The 18,782-nt window shown below is 39.3% G+C and overlaps 1 protein-coding gene and 1 long non-coding RNA gene across 2 annotated transcripts; one reads left to right on the forward strand and one right to left on the reverse strand.

Moving 5' to 3' along the window:
• Positions 1 to 2,911: 2,911 nt before the first annotated feature.
• On the reverse strand, positions 2,912 to 3,736 carry LOC309627309. The gene is made up of 2 exons (XR_014243670.1): positions 3,617 to 3,736; positions 2,912 to 3,526 (listed from the first exon to the last, which is right to left on the reverse strand). It is a non-coding gene; the product is annotated as an uncharacterized lncRNA (long non-coding RNA).
• Positions 3,723 to 14,247, forward strand: OSTC (oligosaccharyltransferase complex non-catalytic subunit). Its single transcript, XM_082389154.1, has 4 exons — positions 3,723 to 3,941; positions 7,591 to 7,684; positions 9,367 to 9,564; positions 13,672 to 14,247. The coding sequence occupies exons 1-4, from the start codon at positions 3,803 to 3,805 to the stop codon at positions 13,688 to 13,690; spliced, it is 450 nt and encodes a 149-aa protein (XP_082245280.1). The 5' UTR covers positions 3,723 to 3,802; the 3' UTR covers positions 13,691 to 14,247.
• The last annotated feature ends 4,535 nt before the right edge of the window (positions 14,248 to 18,782 follow it).

The raw sequence follows: 18,782 nt of genomic DNA on the forward strand, positions 1-18,782 counted from the left end.
CAGAACCCAGAGGGAAAGAGCGTAGTTCAAAGGGATTGTCACCTAAACTGCAAAATGTCTTTGGAAATAAATCTAGGATAAAATTGTGTATTATTATCTGACAAACACAAAGCTACTAATTTCCTCTCTAGTACATATTTAAATAAACTGAAGTCAAACTGAAGTCAGTAGTATTAATAGCCTTGGTAGCTCTGGTTTGTTTAGAATTTAGTTAAAAACTTATTTGTGGGGTTTCCCTTCTCTTTTGACTGGCAGAGCCATTCCTGACTTCAAGGCTTTTTAGTATGACTTTCTACATTAAACATGCTCCTTTTTTCCTTGAGTTTAGATTTGATTGTGCACAGTAAAAATTTGTCATTTTTGCTTTTATATGTAGCTTAAAATGATAGGCTCTACTGTACATAATGGTTTTTTCTTTTCTTTTTAAATTTTATATTATTTTTGGCTGTGTCGGGTCTTAGTTGTGGGGTCTTCGTTGCTGCATGCGGAAATTTTCGTTGCAGCGTGCAGGCTTCTCTCTAGTTGTGGCGTGCGGGTTTTCGCTCTCTAGTTGTGGTGCACGGGCTCCAGAGTGCGTGGGCTCTGTAGTTTGTGGCGCACGGGCTCAGTAGTTATGGCGCGCCGGCTTAATTGCCCCACGGCATGTGGGATCTTACTTCCCGGACAAGGGATCGAACCCACGTCCCCTGCATTGGAAGGCAGATTCTTAACCACTGGATCACCAGGGAAGTCCCCATAAAGTTTTAAGTATTTGTTTCTTCCAACATTTGTCCTTTCTTCATTTACATACAATAGACCCCCCCCCCCCCCCCCCCCCCGCTGAATAAGATTCTGCTTATTTAAGGGCATGCTCTAATGCCCATGCTTATATTCATTATTTGTTTGGTTTTCAGTTACAAAGTTTATGTTGTGTTTAAACAAAACATTTTCTATAGTAAGATTGTTGGTTAGGACACAGATGGTAGCAGATGTGCAAATTTTACTCATGAAAGATTTCTTTCTTACCTGGCTTGTATAACATTACAAACTCAAGTTGGAAAATACTTGAAAGTTTAAGATGTTAAAAAAAATAATGAATTGGTTCCTGGAACAAACTTACCTTTCAGAACAGAGTAAAGAAGTAACAGTAATAATTCGATATATAGATGAACGTGATGTGTTCTGACTTGGCAGTTTTATTTTTTATTAGTAAACTTATATTTTTTAAAACTTCTGTGTTTTTTCTACAATGTATATGGAATTATTTGGCCCCAGAATATATAAGAGGAAGGATACTTATATAAACTTGTCTCATCTTAAACATCTTAAATCTGTTTTATATTTAGGGCAATTGCCTTTAGTTCTCATCCAATCACAGAATATACTTTTTGAGTTTGTTTTACTTCCCAAGCTTCAGTTTTGTCATATGTAAAGTGGTGACATTAGTAATTACCTAATAGAATTGTCATGAAAAGTAAACAAGAACTAACATAAATGACAACATAATATATCTGCCAAGAGGTGGTTAATTAATGTTAGTTTCTTGGACTTCCCTGGTGGCGCAGTGGTTAAAAATCTGCCTGCCAGTTCAGGGGACACGGGTTCGAGCCCTGGTCTGGGAAGATCCCACATGCCGCGGAGCAACTGGGCCCGTGAGCCACAACTACTGAGCCTGCGCTCTAGAGCTCGCGAGCCACAACTACTGAAGCCCGCGTGCCTAGAGCCCATGCTCCGCAACAAGAGAAGCCACCTCAGTGAGAAGCCTGCGCACCGCAATGAATAGTAGACCCCGCTCGCCACAACTAGAGAAAGCCCACGCACAGCAACAAGGACCCAGCGCAGCCAAAAATAAAATAAAATAAATACATTAAAAAAAAGAATAATTAAAAAAATGTTAGTTTCCTTTCTGAAGATATAAAGGAAGCTTAAAAACTTTCTTTATAAATGTATTTATTTTATTTTATTTATTTTTGGCTGTATTGGGTCTTCGTTGCTGCACACGGGCTTTCTCTAGTTGGGGCGAGCGGGGGCTACTCTTCGTTGTGGTGCGCAAGCTTCTCATTGTGGTGGCTTCTCTTGTTGCGGAGCAAGGACTCTAGGTGCACAGGCTTCAGTAGTTGTGGCTCATGGGCTCCAGAGCACAGGCTCAGGAGTTGTGGCACATGCGGTTAGTTGCTCTGCGGCATGGGGGGGTCTTCCTGGACGAGGGCTCGAACCCGTGTCCCCTGCATTGGCAGGCGGATTCTTAACCACTGCGCCACCAGGGAAGTCCCAGGAAGCTTAAAAACTTTTAATTTCTATGTTTTTCCTTATTTTCTCAAGGCAACATATTTTTAATTGTTCCAAAGTTTTCCTTGTTTATATAACTATGGGAATTTCAGAAACATTCTGCTTTATAGTCCCCAGAAAAACTTCCTATGTGTAAATGCTGGCTCTGGTGTAAACACCCTTTATTACTGGTGTTATTAGTGACCCTCTCATAATCTAAGATTAACATCCCTCCCTTAATACACACTGAGTAAGACTCAGGGGGAGACTCTCACTATTAAACAATAAGAGCAGCAAGCCTCATCTGTATTTAGAGTTAGATGCTGCAATGTTTTATAAATATTTTTACTACTGTGGTATTTAAACAATTTCTCAGTAATCGAGTCACTAAAGTGAAGAACCAATGCATGCCATCCTGTAAAACACCATGAGCTCAGTAACAAAAAAACCCATAAAAATATTGGCTCAATTATAAAGGTATCAGTCTCTCCTGGATTTATATAATGTCACTTCGAACTCTTATTCCAAAAGAAAATAGGTATTAGCAGTATCTTAAGAGAGTATATAAAAAACAAAAACTAAACAAACAAAAAAAACTTTTTAGGCCATCTAGTCCATCCCAAAGACAAATTCTCCATCAAATATTTTCATCCACTTGGATTGTAAACATAGCCCAGGCAAGAGATGATGGTGGCTTCCACTAGGGTGGTAAATATGGAATGGAGAAAAGTGGATAAATTAAAGATATTTTTGATGGTACAACCAAAAAGATCTGCTAATAATTTGGATACGGAGGTTTAAAAAAGAGAGAAATCAGGACGATTTCAAGATTTTCGGCCTGAAAGATTTTAGCATTTGCGAAAATAGCAGAGGACACTGGTTATTTAAAATAGTATTTTGGTCACGTCAAGGTATCCGCTTTAGACATCCTGTGGAGATGTCCTCTTGACCTTTGCGATAGATCTAAACTAGATATGTATTTTTAATTTTATAATACATTAATTTAACAATTATTAGTAACAATTATTACTACTGCCACCACTGCTACATCAGGAAGTAAAAGCTCAGCAACGTAGGACTTTCTCAAGCTCTTGAAAAACCTGCTAGTAAAAAAGGCAGAGCTTTCCAAATGTCCCCATTCATCCTCTGGCTCTGGGAACTTACAGCGTCCTGCGTCCAATCAGCTTCCAAATCCCCAGCATGAGCAAGTGGGAGGGGCTCAGATCGATCCTGGTCCTTCTGCTGCTCCGGCTTGGCCACGTCTGAAGGCCTGCAGGTCCTTGAAGGTACAGAAATCACCTGTTTATTCATTGGCTATAACTGAGCTTCTTACTCAAATTTATGCTTCACAAGACTCAATAATACATACTTTTAAGTCATGTCACTTATCCGTTTTTATAGTTTCTTCTTTTCTTCCATGGGTGTAAACACTGCCTCCGAGCGTTGCGGACCTGCCGTTCCCTTCCCCGCGCACGCGCCGGGGGAAGAGCGGGCGGGCCTGTTCCCGGGGGGCGTGTGGGATTGGCGGCCGACCGCTGCCTCTGCCGCCACCAACATGGAGAGTTTGTATCGAGTCCCGTTCTTAGTGCTCGAATGTCCCAACCTGAAGCTGAAGAAGCCGCCCTGGGTGCATATGCCGTCGGCCATGACGGTGTACGCTCTGGTGGTGGTGTCTTACTTCCTCATCACCGGAGGTAACGGCCTGCCTGGGGCCCGAGGGGCGCTGAGGCGCGGGGAGCCGGCCCGCCGCGGGGGCGCGTGTGTTCCGCTCTCAGCCCGGGAAAGCATCGCTCTCCTCTCGATCTTTTCCGAGGGTGGAGGGAAACTCTGGGGTCCCGAGTATTAACGGCCCAAAGGTTTATTTGCCCTCACGCCCGGTTCTGTATCTTGAGGGGACTCCTTTCTCGCTCCCATTGCCTTCCGTCTCCTGACCTCTTAGCCAGGCGGTCCGAGCCGAATAATATATTTTTCAAGCCCAGATTGTTGCTCTTTTTATTGCATGCCGTGAGTTATTTGACAAAGGCCCTGGGAAAATCTCTTTTGGCCCATTCTACTTCCACGGTTGGTCAGGAGGGTTGGGACTTTTACCTTCTCTTTGTCTACGGTCCCTGGAACTTTGGAAGAGATTTGACAGCCTTTAGGTTTGTTAGCTCAAACCTAAGGGTTCGGTGTTGCTTTTGCCCCGATCAACAGTAAATATGAATGTAATCTTTCGAAACCACAGTTTTGATAAATATTTGAGATTGGAGATAGATTTGCAGAAGGTATCGCGTATTTGAGAGAGCGGAAGTTGAAATTTTAAAGAATAAGGAAAATAGCATTACCGTTGAACAACACTGCATTATCATTTTATCCTGTCCTTTGCAAAAGGGGCGTCGCTTTGTATAGTGGTGAGTTGGCAATCCGGCTACAGTCTTTTCATAGCTACCACCCTTTCAAGCCGCAGTTCCATGATTTACTCAACACTGCTACTGCACTTTTAGATTTTGGGAAGTGGGGTACTTGATTTGGAAATGATAAAACTAAAGCCCCACAGATTAGGGACAGCAAGAGCAGCTGGTTCTATTTTGAAGGGAATAGTCAGACATCTTCATTTTCATAGATGTGAGAATAGTTGGCGCTGAAGAGGGAAGTATCTGAAATTATGCAGGCTTAGTTCTAGGATGAACCTTTGGATTTACCCTCCTCCCAAATCTAGAATAGTGACAGTTAACTTATGTTCATTTAAATAAACTACGTTTAAAATATTTTTTATGTTGGTAAGATACTGTCCTAGCATTGCATTAGCATTCACATTTGCTCAGCACATTAATAGGTGCTGGATTGAATAAACAAAATTTAAAATGCATGTGGCATTTTTTTTTTTTTTTAGTAAGTCTTCATCTGCTAGAAATCTTTCCTGTAACCCTTACCTCCTCTGGAGCCAGGGCCTATGCTGGGAGCCTCACAGTTTTCATTCTGGCCACTTTTTCCATCTATGTTTGTAATGGGGAGATTCTTTGCCCTGATTTCTGGGGGAAAGTGAAAGGACACCTTTTAGTGGCCAAGGCCATGAGCTGTCTCATACAAGGAATTGGTTTTGCCACTGGAAAGGAGTCTTCTAGAAACTGAGTGTACCTTTATAAATAAACAATATTTATTGCTGAGAAATATTCATCAAATAATGTATTGAGTTCCTGTTAAGTTCCAGGCATTAGGTACTGGAGGCAACAATGAATGAAACAGATAAGGGCCCTGCCCTCCTGAAGCTTATAATGTCATTGGTTGAGATACGTTAAATATCACATAAATCTTTCTCCATTACGTTATTTTTTCCACTGCAAATTGCCATGAGTGCATTGAAGGAAAAGAACAAGAGATTATGCGAAAACAATCAGAGTTAGGAACATCATTTACATTAGAATGTGGTTTCTGAGGAAATGACATGTTAGCCAAAATTTGAAAGATTGGGGGAAAGGGTATCTAGGCAGAGGGAAAAGTATGGACAAATGCGGGACTGCGAGACCAATTAGGTGGGTTTTGTAGTTGACTTAGAGTAGACAAGGTTGGTGGCACTAGAGATGGAGGAATGTATAATGAAAGATATTTTGGAAGTAGATTCAGTGGATCTTGATGATGATTGATTGGATGTGGGGGGGAGAATGACATGTGAAGGAATTTTCCTGGTGTCTAGTTTGAGCACCAAGTAGGTGGAAATGTCATTTTCTGAGACTAAAGAAATGAAGTTTTTTTGGTTGGGAATGGTGAACCCAGAGGTCACTTTGGCATATATAATAGTTGGACATAACCAAATATAATTAGTTGGATCTGTCAAGTTTGCAGATAGGAGTCTAGAACTGAGAAAAGAGGTTTGTGTTGAAATTAGTCAATAACAAATGTTTTCTGAACTCCTCCCGTAAGCCAGATATTGAAGAACATAGAGTTTCTATTCTTAGGGAGCTTACATCTAATTTTAATAGTGCTAACGTGATCCGGTAGGTGTTGGCACATTGAGAATCATTAGCATAGTAAAGCCCTGGGAAGGGATAAGTTCAGTTGGAGAGAGAAGGTAGACAAAGAAGAGGATAGTGGATCGAGCCCTAAGGAACTCCGAACGTTTAGTGGTTTTATAGCAGAGGAGGCTCAGCTAGAGAGGTAGCAAGAAAACACGGACAAGAAGCCATGAGAAGCCATCTTTTTACCCCAAGAAAATGGATTTAGTAAACTGGATCAAGCACTGCTAGACCTCCTAATATGAGAACTGAAAAGTGTCCTTTGAATTTGACAACATGGAGGCCATTAGCCACCTGAGCAAGAGTAATATCAGTGGTGGCAGAAGCCAGATCGGAGTGAGCTGAAAAATGAAGGATAAGTGAGGAAGTGGAGACAGAAAGTTAACCTTTTTTTTTTTTTTTCTCCAGAAGGAAGCCTGGCCCCCTTTCAAAAAGGAAGCATAGAAGTAGAATGTTAACTAGGAGGATCTGGTGTCAAGGGAAAGTTGATGTAGGGAACAAGAGGTTGAAAATACAGGAAAGAGAAGAGGTAGCCCATGGAACAAAGTCTCTGAAATGGGGGACGGAGTCCTTATTATTGCAAAAGGGATCCCATGGTGATAGGAGGAGGGACTCTTCCTCTGTTGTAGCTGGAGGGAATTCCGGAGGTGAGGATGGATGCAGGTTCCAGTTTGTAGATTTGGTTTGGGGGGGCGGGGGTGAGTTAGGGAATTCCCAAGTGATCGTTTTGTTAGTCAAAGGTGAGGGAGACAGCCTTGCTGTGCTTAAGAAAAGCTGGAGGTGGGGATGATGGAAAACAGTGAAGATAAAGAGGAGACGTTGACAGTGGGAGACTTGAGAAACAGTGTTGATGGACTTTAGCGTAAATGATCATGATGACATTATGACATAATGATGGATATTAACATTAATGATTGTGAATCTCTAGTATTGCCAGTCTGCCTAATGGTGTGATTTTAAAACGTCTCATTTTACTTTTAAGCAAGAAAGTTTCTCTAGTTACCTCTTAATTTAAAGAAACAAATCCAAGTATATTTGGAACATTTTCTTGAACTAAAAATAGCCTTTAATGTTAAACCTGCTTTATTGTGGAGTCATTCTTGAGTTTGAAACAATACTGAATGAATTTCTTTTATGTTTTGCAAGTCATTTTAAAATACTGAGTTGAATTTCTGAAGATAAATTCTGGTTTATCTGAAGTTTAGGAGGTAAGCTGGGCCTCATTTGATTATAATAATACATCAAAGCAGTCCTGTTGAAATATAAATGAACCTTTAGAGACAGATAAAAACTCTAAATCTATTTTAAAATTAGGAATCTGATCTAATCTATGTTGTTGTCTTTCATTTAGGAATCATTTATGATGTTATCGTTGAACCTCCAAGTGTCGGCTCCATGACTGACGAACATGGGCATCAGAGACCAGTAGCTTTCTTGGCCTACAGGTAAAAGATATCATTTTGAATGATTTGGTGGTGGGAAGGAAGATTGCTGAGACATGCCTGCTTATTTAAAAATACAGTGCAACCTATTGGGTGCATCTGTATTTAGACAATAGCTGTTTTAAAATGCTAAATTCAGAGATTGCAGGAAGTGGACAAGAAAAAGAGTAGAAGTATATTATTTATGTATTCACTTATTAGGAAATAAAATATTTCACAATGATTGACATGATCACTTATTTAAAGGAGGGTATCAGTTTAAAATTCATTTATAGGCTGTTCTGGGGTCAGCAAACCACAGGTACCTGTTTATTTGTAAGTAAAGCTTTATTGGAATTAGGCACACCCATTTGTTTCTGTACTATCTATGGCTGCTTTCAAGCTACTGTGTTAAGTGTGATACAAGCCATATGGCCGGCAAGCCTAAGGTATATACAATCTGGTCATTTAAGAAAAAATCTGTGGACCCCTGGATATACTATATTACATAGAAAAAATAATTTTTGAGACTTGGGAGTTCCATGTAGGCAATGAACACCAAAACAGCGTGGTTTGTTTCACCTGAGCAGTGCTTGTTGTATTGCCTTATACAATCCACTTGGTAACTGTCTACCTAAACATAGCTATATGTTTGTATTTACACTTAGTTTAGTGGTATTCCATGCATAGAATATTCCTGGAAAGATTACTGTGATTCTCTGTGGAGGGGATCTGCATGACAGGAGATCTTGATGGCAAGGAGACGTTTCACTGTCTCGTCATCTGAGTTTGAATTTTGAAACTGCTGCATGTATTGCGTTTTCAATTAAAACAATTAGTTTAGCAAAAATATATATACCTTCTTTATATGTGCCTATGTATAAATCATATCTTTAACAGAGAAATTTGCCTTTTGGGGTCCATGAGCTCTCAGAATTTGAAAGGTCTTCATCCCTAGAAAAATCAGATACGTGTATATACAAAAATTTAAGGGTTTATAGATTGCTGGACATCTTTGTGGGGTTCATGAAGCCTTAGTTAAGAACTTGCTTGATTTTAAAAAGTTCACTTTGAAACAAGAGATTTATTAATTATTAAAACTCAGGAAACATTAACCAATTCAAAATTAATTTGAAATTGATAGTAGAAATTTAAATAACATAATTTTCAAAAACTAAAGTTCTGGGTAAAGGGTTCATGTACATATATTAGTTGGCTTTTTAAGATAATAATTAAAATATATGAGTATTGGAAATTCCCTGGTGGTCCATTTGTTAGGACTTTGTGCTCTCACTGCTGAGGGCCCAGGTTCAATCCCTGGTCGGGAATGAAAATCCCACAAGCTGTGCGGCGTGGCCAAAAAAAAAAAAATATGTATATGTATGAGTATTGATTTTACATAGGCAGTTGTGTTAGTTGAAGTTTGAAAGGTTTTTTTGAGCATAAGCTCCATGAAGACAAAGATTTGTGTCTGTTTTGTTCATTGTTGTGTCCCCAGAACCTAAATAGTGCTTGATACATAATAGGCTCTCAATAAATATTTATTGAAATGAATAGCCAGAAATATGGTAAAATAGTTGTAAAGGTAATAATAAAAAATAAGCACAAAAATGTTTTAGCAGAAATAGGAATTTCAATCTAAGGAAAAAGTTTTTTATTTTCCCGGGAATTTTCATTTATTGTTTGCTCTGGTCTTTCTTTTTCAGAGTAAATGGACAATATATTATGGAAGGACTCGCATCCAGCTTCCTGTTTACAATGGGAGGTTTAGGTTTCATAATCCTGGACCGATCCAATGCACCAAACATTCCCAAGCTCAATAGATTTCTCCTTTTATTCATTGGATTCGTCTGTGTCCTATTGAGTTTTTTCATGGCTAGAGTATTCATGAGAATGAAACTGCCGTAAGTTATTAAGTACTTTGTGTAATCAGCAACTTAACTTGCAAACTGGTAAAATAATTACCCGGATCACATAAAATCATAGGAGATTTAATTTAACCCTCATTTAAACAGATGAAAATTTCGAGAACCAGAGAAATTTGTGACTTGCTCAAGGTTATAGCTATAGTTAGTAGCAAAATTGAGACGAATAGGTCTTCCTGACTGTTATCTCCATACATGTTCATGAGAAAATCCCGTTATTTTGCTGTAGCATCAGTGACCACTGACTGGAGACATTTCTCTAAAGGGCTTTTTGGTTAATCTGTAACATATGGAATTCCCATAGTAATAATAACAGTAAGGAATACTTTTGAGCCATTAATTGCTGTTGCTCTTTGAATAGTGATATGAGGAAAACCCACTAAGCATTGGACAGGAAAGGAGAGTTACTGCCTCTCCAAAAAGATGGGGAAAGGATTTCATATATATATTAGATTATTTTGATTCAGAAAACGAACACCATCTTTAGAACAAAAATAAATTGGTTTTATGGCAACTTTTATAATTCTGTTTGAGATCTTTCATTTTAAATGTAGATGAGTCTGATCACATTTCCCTATATTCTGATTTCACCTATGGATACATCAGTAACTACAGGAACTTTGGGCAAACATATCGTACCAAGATTAACTCTTAGAAAATTCATTTTTTAGGGAATATGTTAAACATCAAGTGTCAGCTGTACTGATTTCTTAAAACTGATATTTTCTGATTTTATTATGAGACAGTAAAAGGGAAAATAGGAATGTGTTTGAATTACACAAGTTCACTTGTTCTATGGCTTAACCTGTCCGTATCGATAACACATCTGGGGTAGAATGGACAGACTTTCTAGAAAGTCACAAATACTTCTCCTGCACTCATGTTCCCATCTTAACCCTGCAGTGTGGGACAAGAGAGCAGTGCTCTTTGTCAGCTGAATATCTGTGTGGCCATGTGGCTCCATCAGACTGCCAATGGCTCTTATTTTTGTCCTGGGAAGAATTGGGGACATTTGTTAAATTGTACGAGGACGGGGACCCCAGCCTCCTCTTTTTGTTCCTCTTTGTTCTACCCTTGTTGCCAGAGGTATACCAATAGAAGAGTCTGAAGTTCTTCATAGCAAAACAGGAAAAGAGGAGGCTCCCAGAGAGGATAAAGAGGCTATTAAAAATTAATAATGAAAACAGAAAGAACCTTTGGAGGCATAGAGCAGAACAGAAGCAGTGAGCTGGTTTTGTCCATAGCACCAGATTTGTTCTCATTCTGCTTAAGCTTCCCATTCTTCCTTAAGGTTTTAGGTCTTCTCCTTAGGCTGTGTGTTTTTCTTTTAGCTTGAGCATTTGACTTTTAGGATAACAGAGCTATCTACTACTTACAAAAAGGTTTTGAAAAGTGTTTAATTCTCTGGATTGCTTCTGTCTTACTTTTGCAATTATTTATGTAAACATTTGTCTTTTCCACATTCTATAGGCCAGTTTCCAAGATTGTTGACTAAGATAACAATAGGAAATAAGAAGAGTATACTCTATGGGTTTTGGGTGTAAATTATATTTAGGTATAGTCAAAGCAGAACAATAGTCTAAATAGAAAATTGCTGCTTTCTGTAACTTGCTGTGCAGCTAAATCTAAGATTTAAATTTTTAAGAGGAAGGACTTTATGATCCCCTCTTTGATATGATTTCTCATCTACAGCTCCTAATGCCTGGTACCTTGAGTGTGGAGTGGGAAGAAACAATGGACAGTTTGGGAAAATAAGGGAAGCAACAGTGTTGCATTTTCTGGAATATTTGCAGGCCCCAAAAGAGATGATGAGCCAGGTCTGTGAGCCTGCATATTGCACATGATAGGGGCGTGGTTAGTATCACCAGCAAGAAAGGGATGTGTCTTCTTGCGCATACATTCTCTTTGAGGACCCATCATATATAAGCAGCTTGATATATAATAAATGGGACAGCAGCAACAACAAAAAGTAAAAAACATCAGTAACCATGAGTCTTTTCAGATCAAATAAGTTGCTAACATCTGAGATAAAGGTTGGCTATGCTATAAGATACTTCATGATAGCTTCCAGGGTTGCACACTCACGAAGAATCTGATATCACCTTTAACAAGAGGTACCTTTAAAAAGGAGAAAACAATAGCAGTGAAATGGTACTACTAGCTTTATATTTTCTGATTTATGCTTTTTAAAAGACCTGATGTATTCTCTACTGATATAATTTTGCATATTAAAACATGGCTTTATTTGATGCATAAGCATAGGTCATATACTAATTACAAGGAAGAATACCACAACGTATAACTGTATCAAGAGATATGTGTCCAAAAATGCATGTTCACCTATCAGTATACGCAGATGACAGGCAGCTGTCTCTAAAGAGTCCTCAGTACTTTTGTTTCATAGTGTGAGCCAGCTGTTGAGTAATTTCCACTGGTGCAAATATTAGTGGACACTTTCTTAAAATCTTGAACTTTTTTTTCTTGTGAAGCTTAGGTCTTTTTCTGTTCTTGCTGTTAGAATTATCTGACAAAGATTTTATTTTTTTGTAGGTTTAATCTTTTTAAAAACATTTTTATTCTGTATTGGAATATAGTTGATTTATAATGTTGTATTAGTTTCAGGTGTACAGGTGTAAAGTGATTCAGTTATATATATACATATGTCTGTTCTTTTTCAGATTCTTTGCTTGTGAAGCTTAGGTCTTAAAGTATGCCTTTTGTGAAGTGTCAGGCATTACAGTAGCAAATTTATGAGGCAGTCTTCAAAGTCGATATATACACTAAGAGGCTTTTTATTTTTTATTCAGTTTTGGGGGGAGAAGTGGAGGGGAGAAGTATTGGTTGTCTCAGAGTTGTGACAGTGGTTGCGTGAGGTGAAAGTTCTCTCTGTACCCAGAGTGTGGATTGGCTAGGCTGATAGAGCAGAAGGAAAGGGGTAAGTGAGTTCTAAGGAGATCACATTGGCTGCATGTAGACCCAAGACCCAAGGGAGTCAGGTGAGTCCAGGAGCTGGAAGGGAGGAAATTCTTGAGTGTCTGCTCTGTGTCAGGCAACCCTATGAAGTTTTTTGTCCCCACGTTAAAGATGAAGAAATTTGAGACACTGAACTAATAATAGCTAATGTTTGTCAAGTGCTTATTACCATGAATAGCAGTTACTGTATTAGTAGATTCTCTTATATAATCCTTAAAATCCTTTGACATAACTCCATTTTATAGATGAGGAAACTGAGTGACGTTTGCCCATTCGTGTTAGGCTTACCCACTCGTGTTAGAGGCAGGATCAAAAAGAGAAGTTCTAAAGGCATCAGCGGGGACAGGGTGTATTCAACCCTTTCTTAATGTGGATAGTTTTACACAATCTTTCTATTTTTTTCCTTGATCCTGCAGCTCCTAAATAAGAGGTTGCAAGGATTTATTGCAAAAGAAAAAGTTTGGAACTTTATAAAGCAGACTTTTAATACTTTAATTTAAAGGGGATTTCAGGGCCCAACTTGTACATTTAGTAAAAGGATTTCCTACTTGAACAGTGTGAAGTTTGACTTGTTCAGCAGCTATAGCTAATGCCCCCTGCCTGCCATCAAGTCATTTCCTAAAGAAACAGGTGCAGGGCAGACGCTTCTGCACACTGCTTCCAGGGGGTACGAGGGCTCGCCTCCCAGGCGTGAACAGCTCCTGGTCCTCCTGCTTTCTCCTTTGGTAATATTAGGGTTTGCAGGAAATCTAAACCAGCTTCTTTCCATAAAAAGGTTTGTGATGTTTGTTGCAATTGTGAGAGTCCAAAGGAAATTGATTCTGGCTCTTTCTTTGACTTTTACATAACATTTTTTTCTCTTTACTTTTTTTTTTCTCATCCTCTGTTGTTTAGCATATTGGTTTGTAACTTTGTCCTTTGAGGGAGAAGGATAATGGAACCCAGACCCAGTATTGTATTTATTGGGGGGCAAGATTTGAAATAAGAACCATAATGAGGAATCACACAATTATATTTTCACATTGTCATTTGATTCATCATAAAATTTGTTTGGGACACTTTGAAATGTTGCTTCCTTTTCACTTTTTGTGTTTATAAATTTTATTTTTACAGGGGCTATCTGATGGGTTAGAGTGCCTTCTGAGAAGAAATCGGTGGATACTGAATTTGCTCCTGTTAATGAAGTTTTAAAGGCTGTACCAGTCCTCTGATATGAAATATGGAAAAGGATGAAAAGCAGCAGAAAAGAAACATCTAGTGAAAACATAGGAAATGTATTATAGCTTGGACTAGAATGTCTTCTTGGTATCAGAGACAAGCTTATCAGTATTTTTTCCTGCTGGCCTATACTGACATACCAACGATGTTAAGTGGCATTTTCTTCTTTTTTTTATTTCTTAAAGAAAATATACTTCATTTCTACAACTATAATATTGAATAAAGTGATTATTTTTTACAAACCCCTTAACATTTTTTGGAGATGACACTTCTGACCTTCAGAAATTAATGTGAAATCAGGAAGTGAGATCCCATAAGCTGAGAACTCTGGACAGCTGATCAGCTTTACCTGTGGTGCTTTGCCTTTAAACAGAGTGTGTGACAGTGCATCATTTCAGATATGTATGTAAGACTGTTTCCTGAACAATAAGATATATGAAAGGAGCAGAAATAAATAATTTTTCTAATTAACACCTTTTTAATTTGTTTTTTGATTAACTGGTTGTATTAATCTTTGGTCTATAATTATCCAGTCCCATCTTGTGACTGTCTTAAGCTACTGTTGGTAGCCTGAAGTCTCCAAGTGTAGTTGGCAGGATGCCTTGTGAGGTAACAACTCTGTATCCCTATAAATATTCAAGCACAGGCTGTACATTTATGTCAGTGTTGTTTTAAATGTGATTGTGTTAGATGACAGTTCCCTTCAGGCATTCATTTGCAGTAATTAACACAGGTTTGAGCACATAAAAACATCTGTAGACCAGTCTGGTCTTCCTCTAATTTCTTCTAGCCAGGTCTTTTGGTTCTCCCTTAACTGGCCATGGACTTCACTTCTCTAGGGCCTCTTTAATTCTTACCCCATGATCTCTAAGTTTACAGTAAAATTTTCTCTCAGGTGGGGTTTTTTCGTAATTCCAAGGCTGATCTAAATGTAGCTGTTCATTAAATTAAAAAGATTCATTTCTTTTTTCTTTTTTTTTTAAATTAATTAATTAATTTATGGCTGTGTTGGGTCTTCGTTTCTGTGCGAGGGCTTTCTCTAGTTGCGGCAGGTGGGGACCACTCTTCGTCACGGTGCGCGGGCCTCTCATTATCACGGCCTCGCTTGTTGCGGAGCACAGGCTCCAGACGCGCAGGCTCAGTAGTTGTGGCTCACGGGCCCAGTTGCTCCGCGGCATGTGGGATTTTCCCAGACCAGGGCTCGAACCCGTGTCCCCTGCATTAGCAGGCAGATTCTCAACCACTGCGCCACCAGGGAAGCTCAAGATTCATTTATTTATTCAAAAAGTTTTATATGCCAGGCAGCACTGAGGATTATAGGGATGAGTAAGATAAGGGCTCTGTCCTCATAGAGCTTATGTCCTTGTAGGGAAGCCAAATTATCAAAAGATAAAATGTTTATAAAATTTCAGACACTGATAAATACCACAAACAAAAAGCAAGTTAATAGTCTGTACTATGGTGATGAGAGATGTGGGGAGAGGCGGTTACTATACTCCAGAGCTCTGAAAAAGGAACACAACACCTGTATGTATTCACCAGCTTTAAAGCCTTGATTTAACTTTAGTTATATTTTTCGTTATTTGGCCTTATTTTAAAACCTTAATTACACTAGATGGACAGAAGATAACACAAAGGTGTTGCAGTTTCAAGAGGTCTTTCCCTGAATGATTGAGCAGTGAGCAGTTCCTGTCAAGCACCACCAGATGGTGCTGTTAAAGTTTGGTGTGTTTTTCTATGTCACAACTATTTTGCTTTGGTTTGGTTTTTGTATTTATAGTAAAATAAAAGTACCTTGACTAGATACAATGAAATGTATTTAAATAATTTTGCTGGTAAAATTGCAATGTTTTATGTGAAGGAAAAAAAATCATACCTTGTACTAGACTTAAAGTGCTTTGGGGACACTAAGCCAAAATGTCACAGCCTGATAGAAAGCCTGCGAAGCATTATTAACAGCAGCAGCGGTTAAATAAATGAGAGAGTAAATTAACGGCCTAGATTAGAAACAAGCTAGTCTTTGATTTTATCACAGAATTCTCCAGGAGGTGGATGCTACAGTGGAGTTAGAAGTGCAAAACGGTTTCGTGGAGAGGAACTCCAGTGAGAGGGGAGGATGCACAATTAGCCCGGAGAAGCTGTCATCCTGTGATGTGCAGCTGGCAGAGTTGCTGTCTGCCCAATGGGGAGCTCCAGAGGGAAGAATGCCTGTCAGAAACATGTTGGGTGGAAATGGCTAGACCCTTGTACCGCTCACTGCCTTTTCAGATCTTTGGCCTGGTGCCATCTTGAGATGAGCATGATCTTGGCTAGAAAGCTGAGGTGAACCCTGACAAAGCTAACAACTGGAGGCCGTCAGCGAGCCCCTCTGATTGCAGCTAGGCAGCGAGTCCATCAAGGGCATCTGAGCAGCACATCTCTGTTTACCACAGGTTTATAAAGAAAATATCATAGGATTAAAATGAGAGGAAATCCTATATATCTTGCTTAAAAATGGAAGATTGTACTCTGATTGTTGTTTCTTTGAATTGGGAAGTGTGAGGTAACTTAGGTTCTTAGTAAATAGTACATTCCTGAAGTATAAAGCTGGAATAAAGGTTATTTCCCCACTTTGCTAGTAAGTAAATGGAGATTTACTTGTTACAGAGCTTGAAATACAATCCAGGTCTTCTGCAAAGCAGACCAATTGTTTCCATTGTACTGCCATTTTCTGACACAGATCAGTCTTTGAAGGTAGTAATAAGTATACACTTATTTATAAAAGACATAATGCCAGATGTTGGGTTACATCGGTAAGAAAAACGCAACCCCTGTTCATGTGGAATTTATAATTTAGTGAATATACGATAACGGACCAATTCTCTTTGCTATAGGAACACGTGGGAGGAACACCTAAACCCAGACTCGGTGTGAGGGAAACCTTTAATTTGTTGTTGAAACAATGGCTACTCATCTGCCTAAATGTTTCAAGTACTAATACACTTTGCCCTAAATCTCTTTGACTTGTTTTTCTTATGTACTAAGACTCTTAATTACAAGTGAGAAACTCACTCAAGTTGTCTTAAGCAGACAGGATAAATTATTCGGATGCTGGAGTGTCATGATACTCAGGACAGGGTTGCTGAGCGTTGGGAGTACCAGGATTGGGAACATGGGGCTATAAGGACCCCACTGTTTACTTCTGATGCATTCTGTGGGTCTGCTTCATGCTCTCCTCTCTATGAAACTGGCCGCTTTCTATTACTCTAGTTCACAGTAGCAGGAATCATGGCCGCCAACCTATCTTGATCATTATACTTGACAGCTTCAGCAACTCTAGAGGAAATTTCCTCGACTCAGTAATTTTTAAGGGCACCTTCTTGAATGGAAACTCCTCCTCTTCCCGTGCCTTTGGCCACCCCTCCCTACCCTACCCCCCAGCCCTGCTGCACCAGTTGTCCAGCTCTCTTCGCAAGATTACCCAAAGGCCAGTTGTTGCCAAGTTTGTGGAATTACGTTCATATGATTTGTTACAAAGTATGTGAGACAATTCAAATCCTAATTTCATTACCTATGATGAGGTTTCCTTTAACTTCTGTTGAACCTGCTAGTGATGAGAATCTTTCTACCTCTAGAGGCAGCCCATTCCATCTTCATATGTCTTGGTCTTTTTCTAAAAATTTATTATTATTATTATTATTATTACTATTATTATTATTTGGCTGTGCCACGCAGCTTGTGGAATCTTAGTTCCCCAACCAGGGATCAAACCATGCCCTCAGCAGTGAAGGCGCTGAGTCCTAACCACTGCACTGCCAGGGAATTCCCTCTTTGTCTTTTAGAAAGCTATTTTCTGTTTTCTGTAGTTCATTGGTTTCAGGTCCTCGTGTCTATACTTAGACATATCTACCTGCACTACGTAATGACACCAAGCATTTCAAATAGTAAAACCCTCTCCTGAGCTTCCATTTTTTTCAGGCTTATCATTTCTAGTTTTTCAGCCTCAGATACATTGGTTCTGATTCCTTTACGATCATTCCTCTGTCCCTGCACTCTAAGTTGTCTATATTCCTTTAAAAATAAGTTCCCCGAAAGATTATGTACTGCGCTTGGGGTGCTCATACTAAAATTGATAGAGCCATTTTGGTGGCTACATCCTTCTCATAAGCCATGTTAATATCAGAGTCTCAGCAATGGTTACTATGGATCTAGATGGACGATACCATGAGTTATTAGGAGCTCAGACTTGGGATCAATCAGATTTGCTGTCATATTCCAGCGCTGCCAATTACCAGCTGTGTCTTCATGGACAAGTTACTTAGATTCTCTGAGCCTTTTTCCTCTAAGTAAAATGAAGGTAACAATACCTACCTCATAGGGAAGTTCCGAGAATTAAATGAGATAATGCACAGCCTCTGGAACGTATTAGGTGCTCCAGAAATGTTAGCTCTGAACTTGTCTTTAGCTCTTCTTCCCTTCACGCTCTGTAGTTTTATTTAATGCAAGGTTATACATTCTCCCCCAGGGATGGGAGTGGTGGAAATGTGCACACAGGCATGTGTGATAAATATAGTTGAAGCGTGGAATGTCTGCTTTTATTCTTATGTCCATTTAACAAAGTGTTTTTATGATTTATGTTGTCCATTGCAGGGTGGAAATGAGTTCTCTGGAGCACGTGGCATGACGCCACCCCGAGACTGGAGGCCAAGGAGCTGCCTTTGGTTAATGGACGGCACGGCCTCTTCATAAAGTCCATTTCTTCGGATGCCTCCTGTCGAGGATGAACCTTCACACATGCCATTAAGTGTTTATGTTGGCAGCTGCCCCACCTCAGAAAAAGAGTTTTCTCTTTATAGCAGCCTGTGGGCGCCAGTCTAAACACAGAGCACTCAAGGTTTGACCAGGTTAATAGGCTGGAACAGTTGTAATTCAGAGTCCTCAGAACTGCTGTACTATTTTAACTGAGATGATGGGAAATTATCTGACAATTTTAATATCTAACTATCTTTTCATATAATACTTTGTAT

Source organism: Balaenoptera borealis (genome assembly GCF_965194805.1).
Source record: "Balaenoptera borealis genome assembly, chromosome: 4".
Lineage (NCBI taxonomy): Eukaryota > Metazoa > Chordata > Mammalia > Artiodactyla > Balaenopteridae > Balaenoptera > Balaenoptera borealis.

What these genes read in the sequence shown, in the direction of transcription:
- OSTC (XM_082389154.1), top strand. Translation starts at nt 3,803, where the DNA reads ATGGAGAGTTTGTATCGAGTCCCGTTCTTAGTGCTCGAATGTCCCAAC. An exon ending in TTACTTCCTCATCACCGGAG is followed by an intron (nt 3,942 to 7,590) that starts GTAACGGCCTGC and finishes TCTTTCATTTAG; the next exon opens with GAATCATTTATGATGTTATC. An exon ending in GTAGCTTTCTTGGCCTACAG is followed by an intron (nt 7,685 to 9,366) that starts GTAAAAGATATC and finishes TTTCTTTTTCAG; the next exon opens with AGTAAATGGACAATATATTA.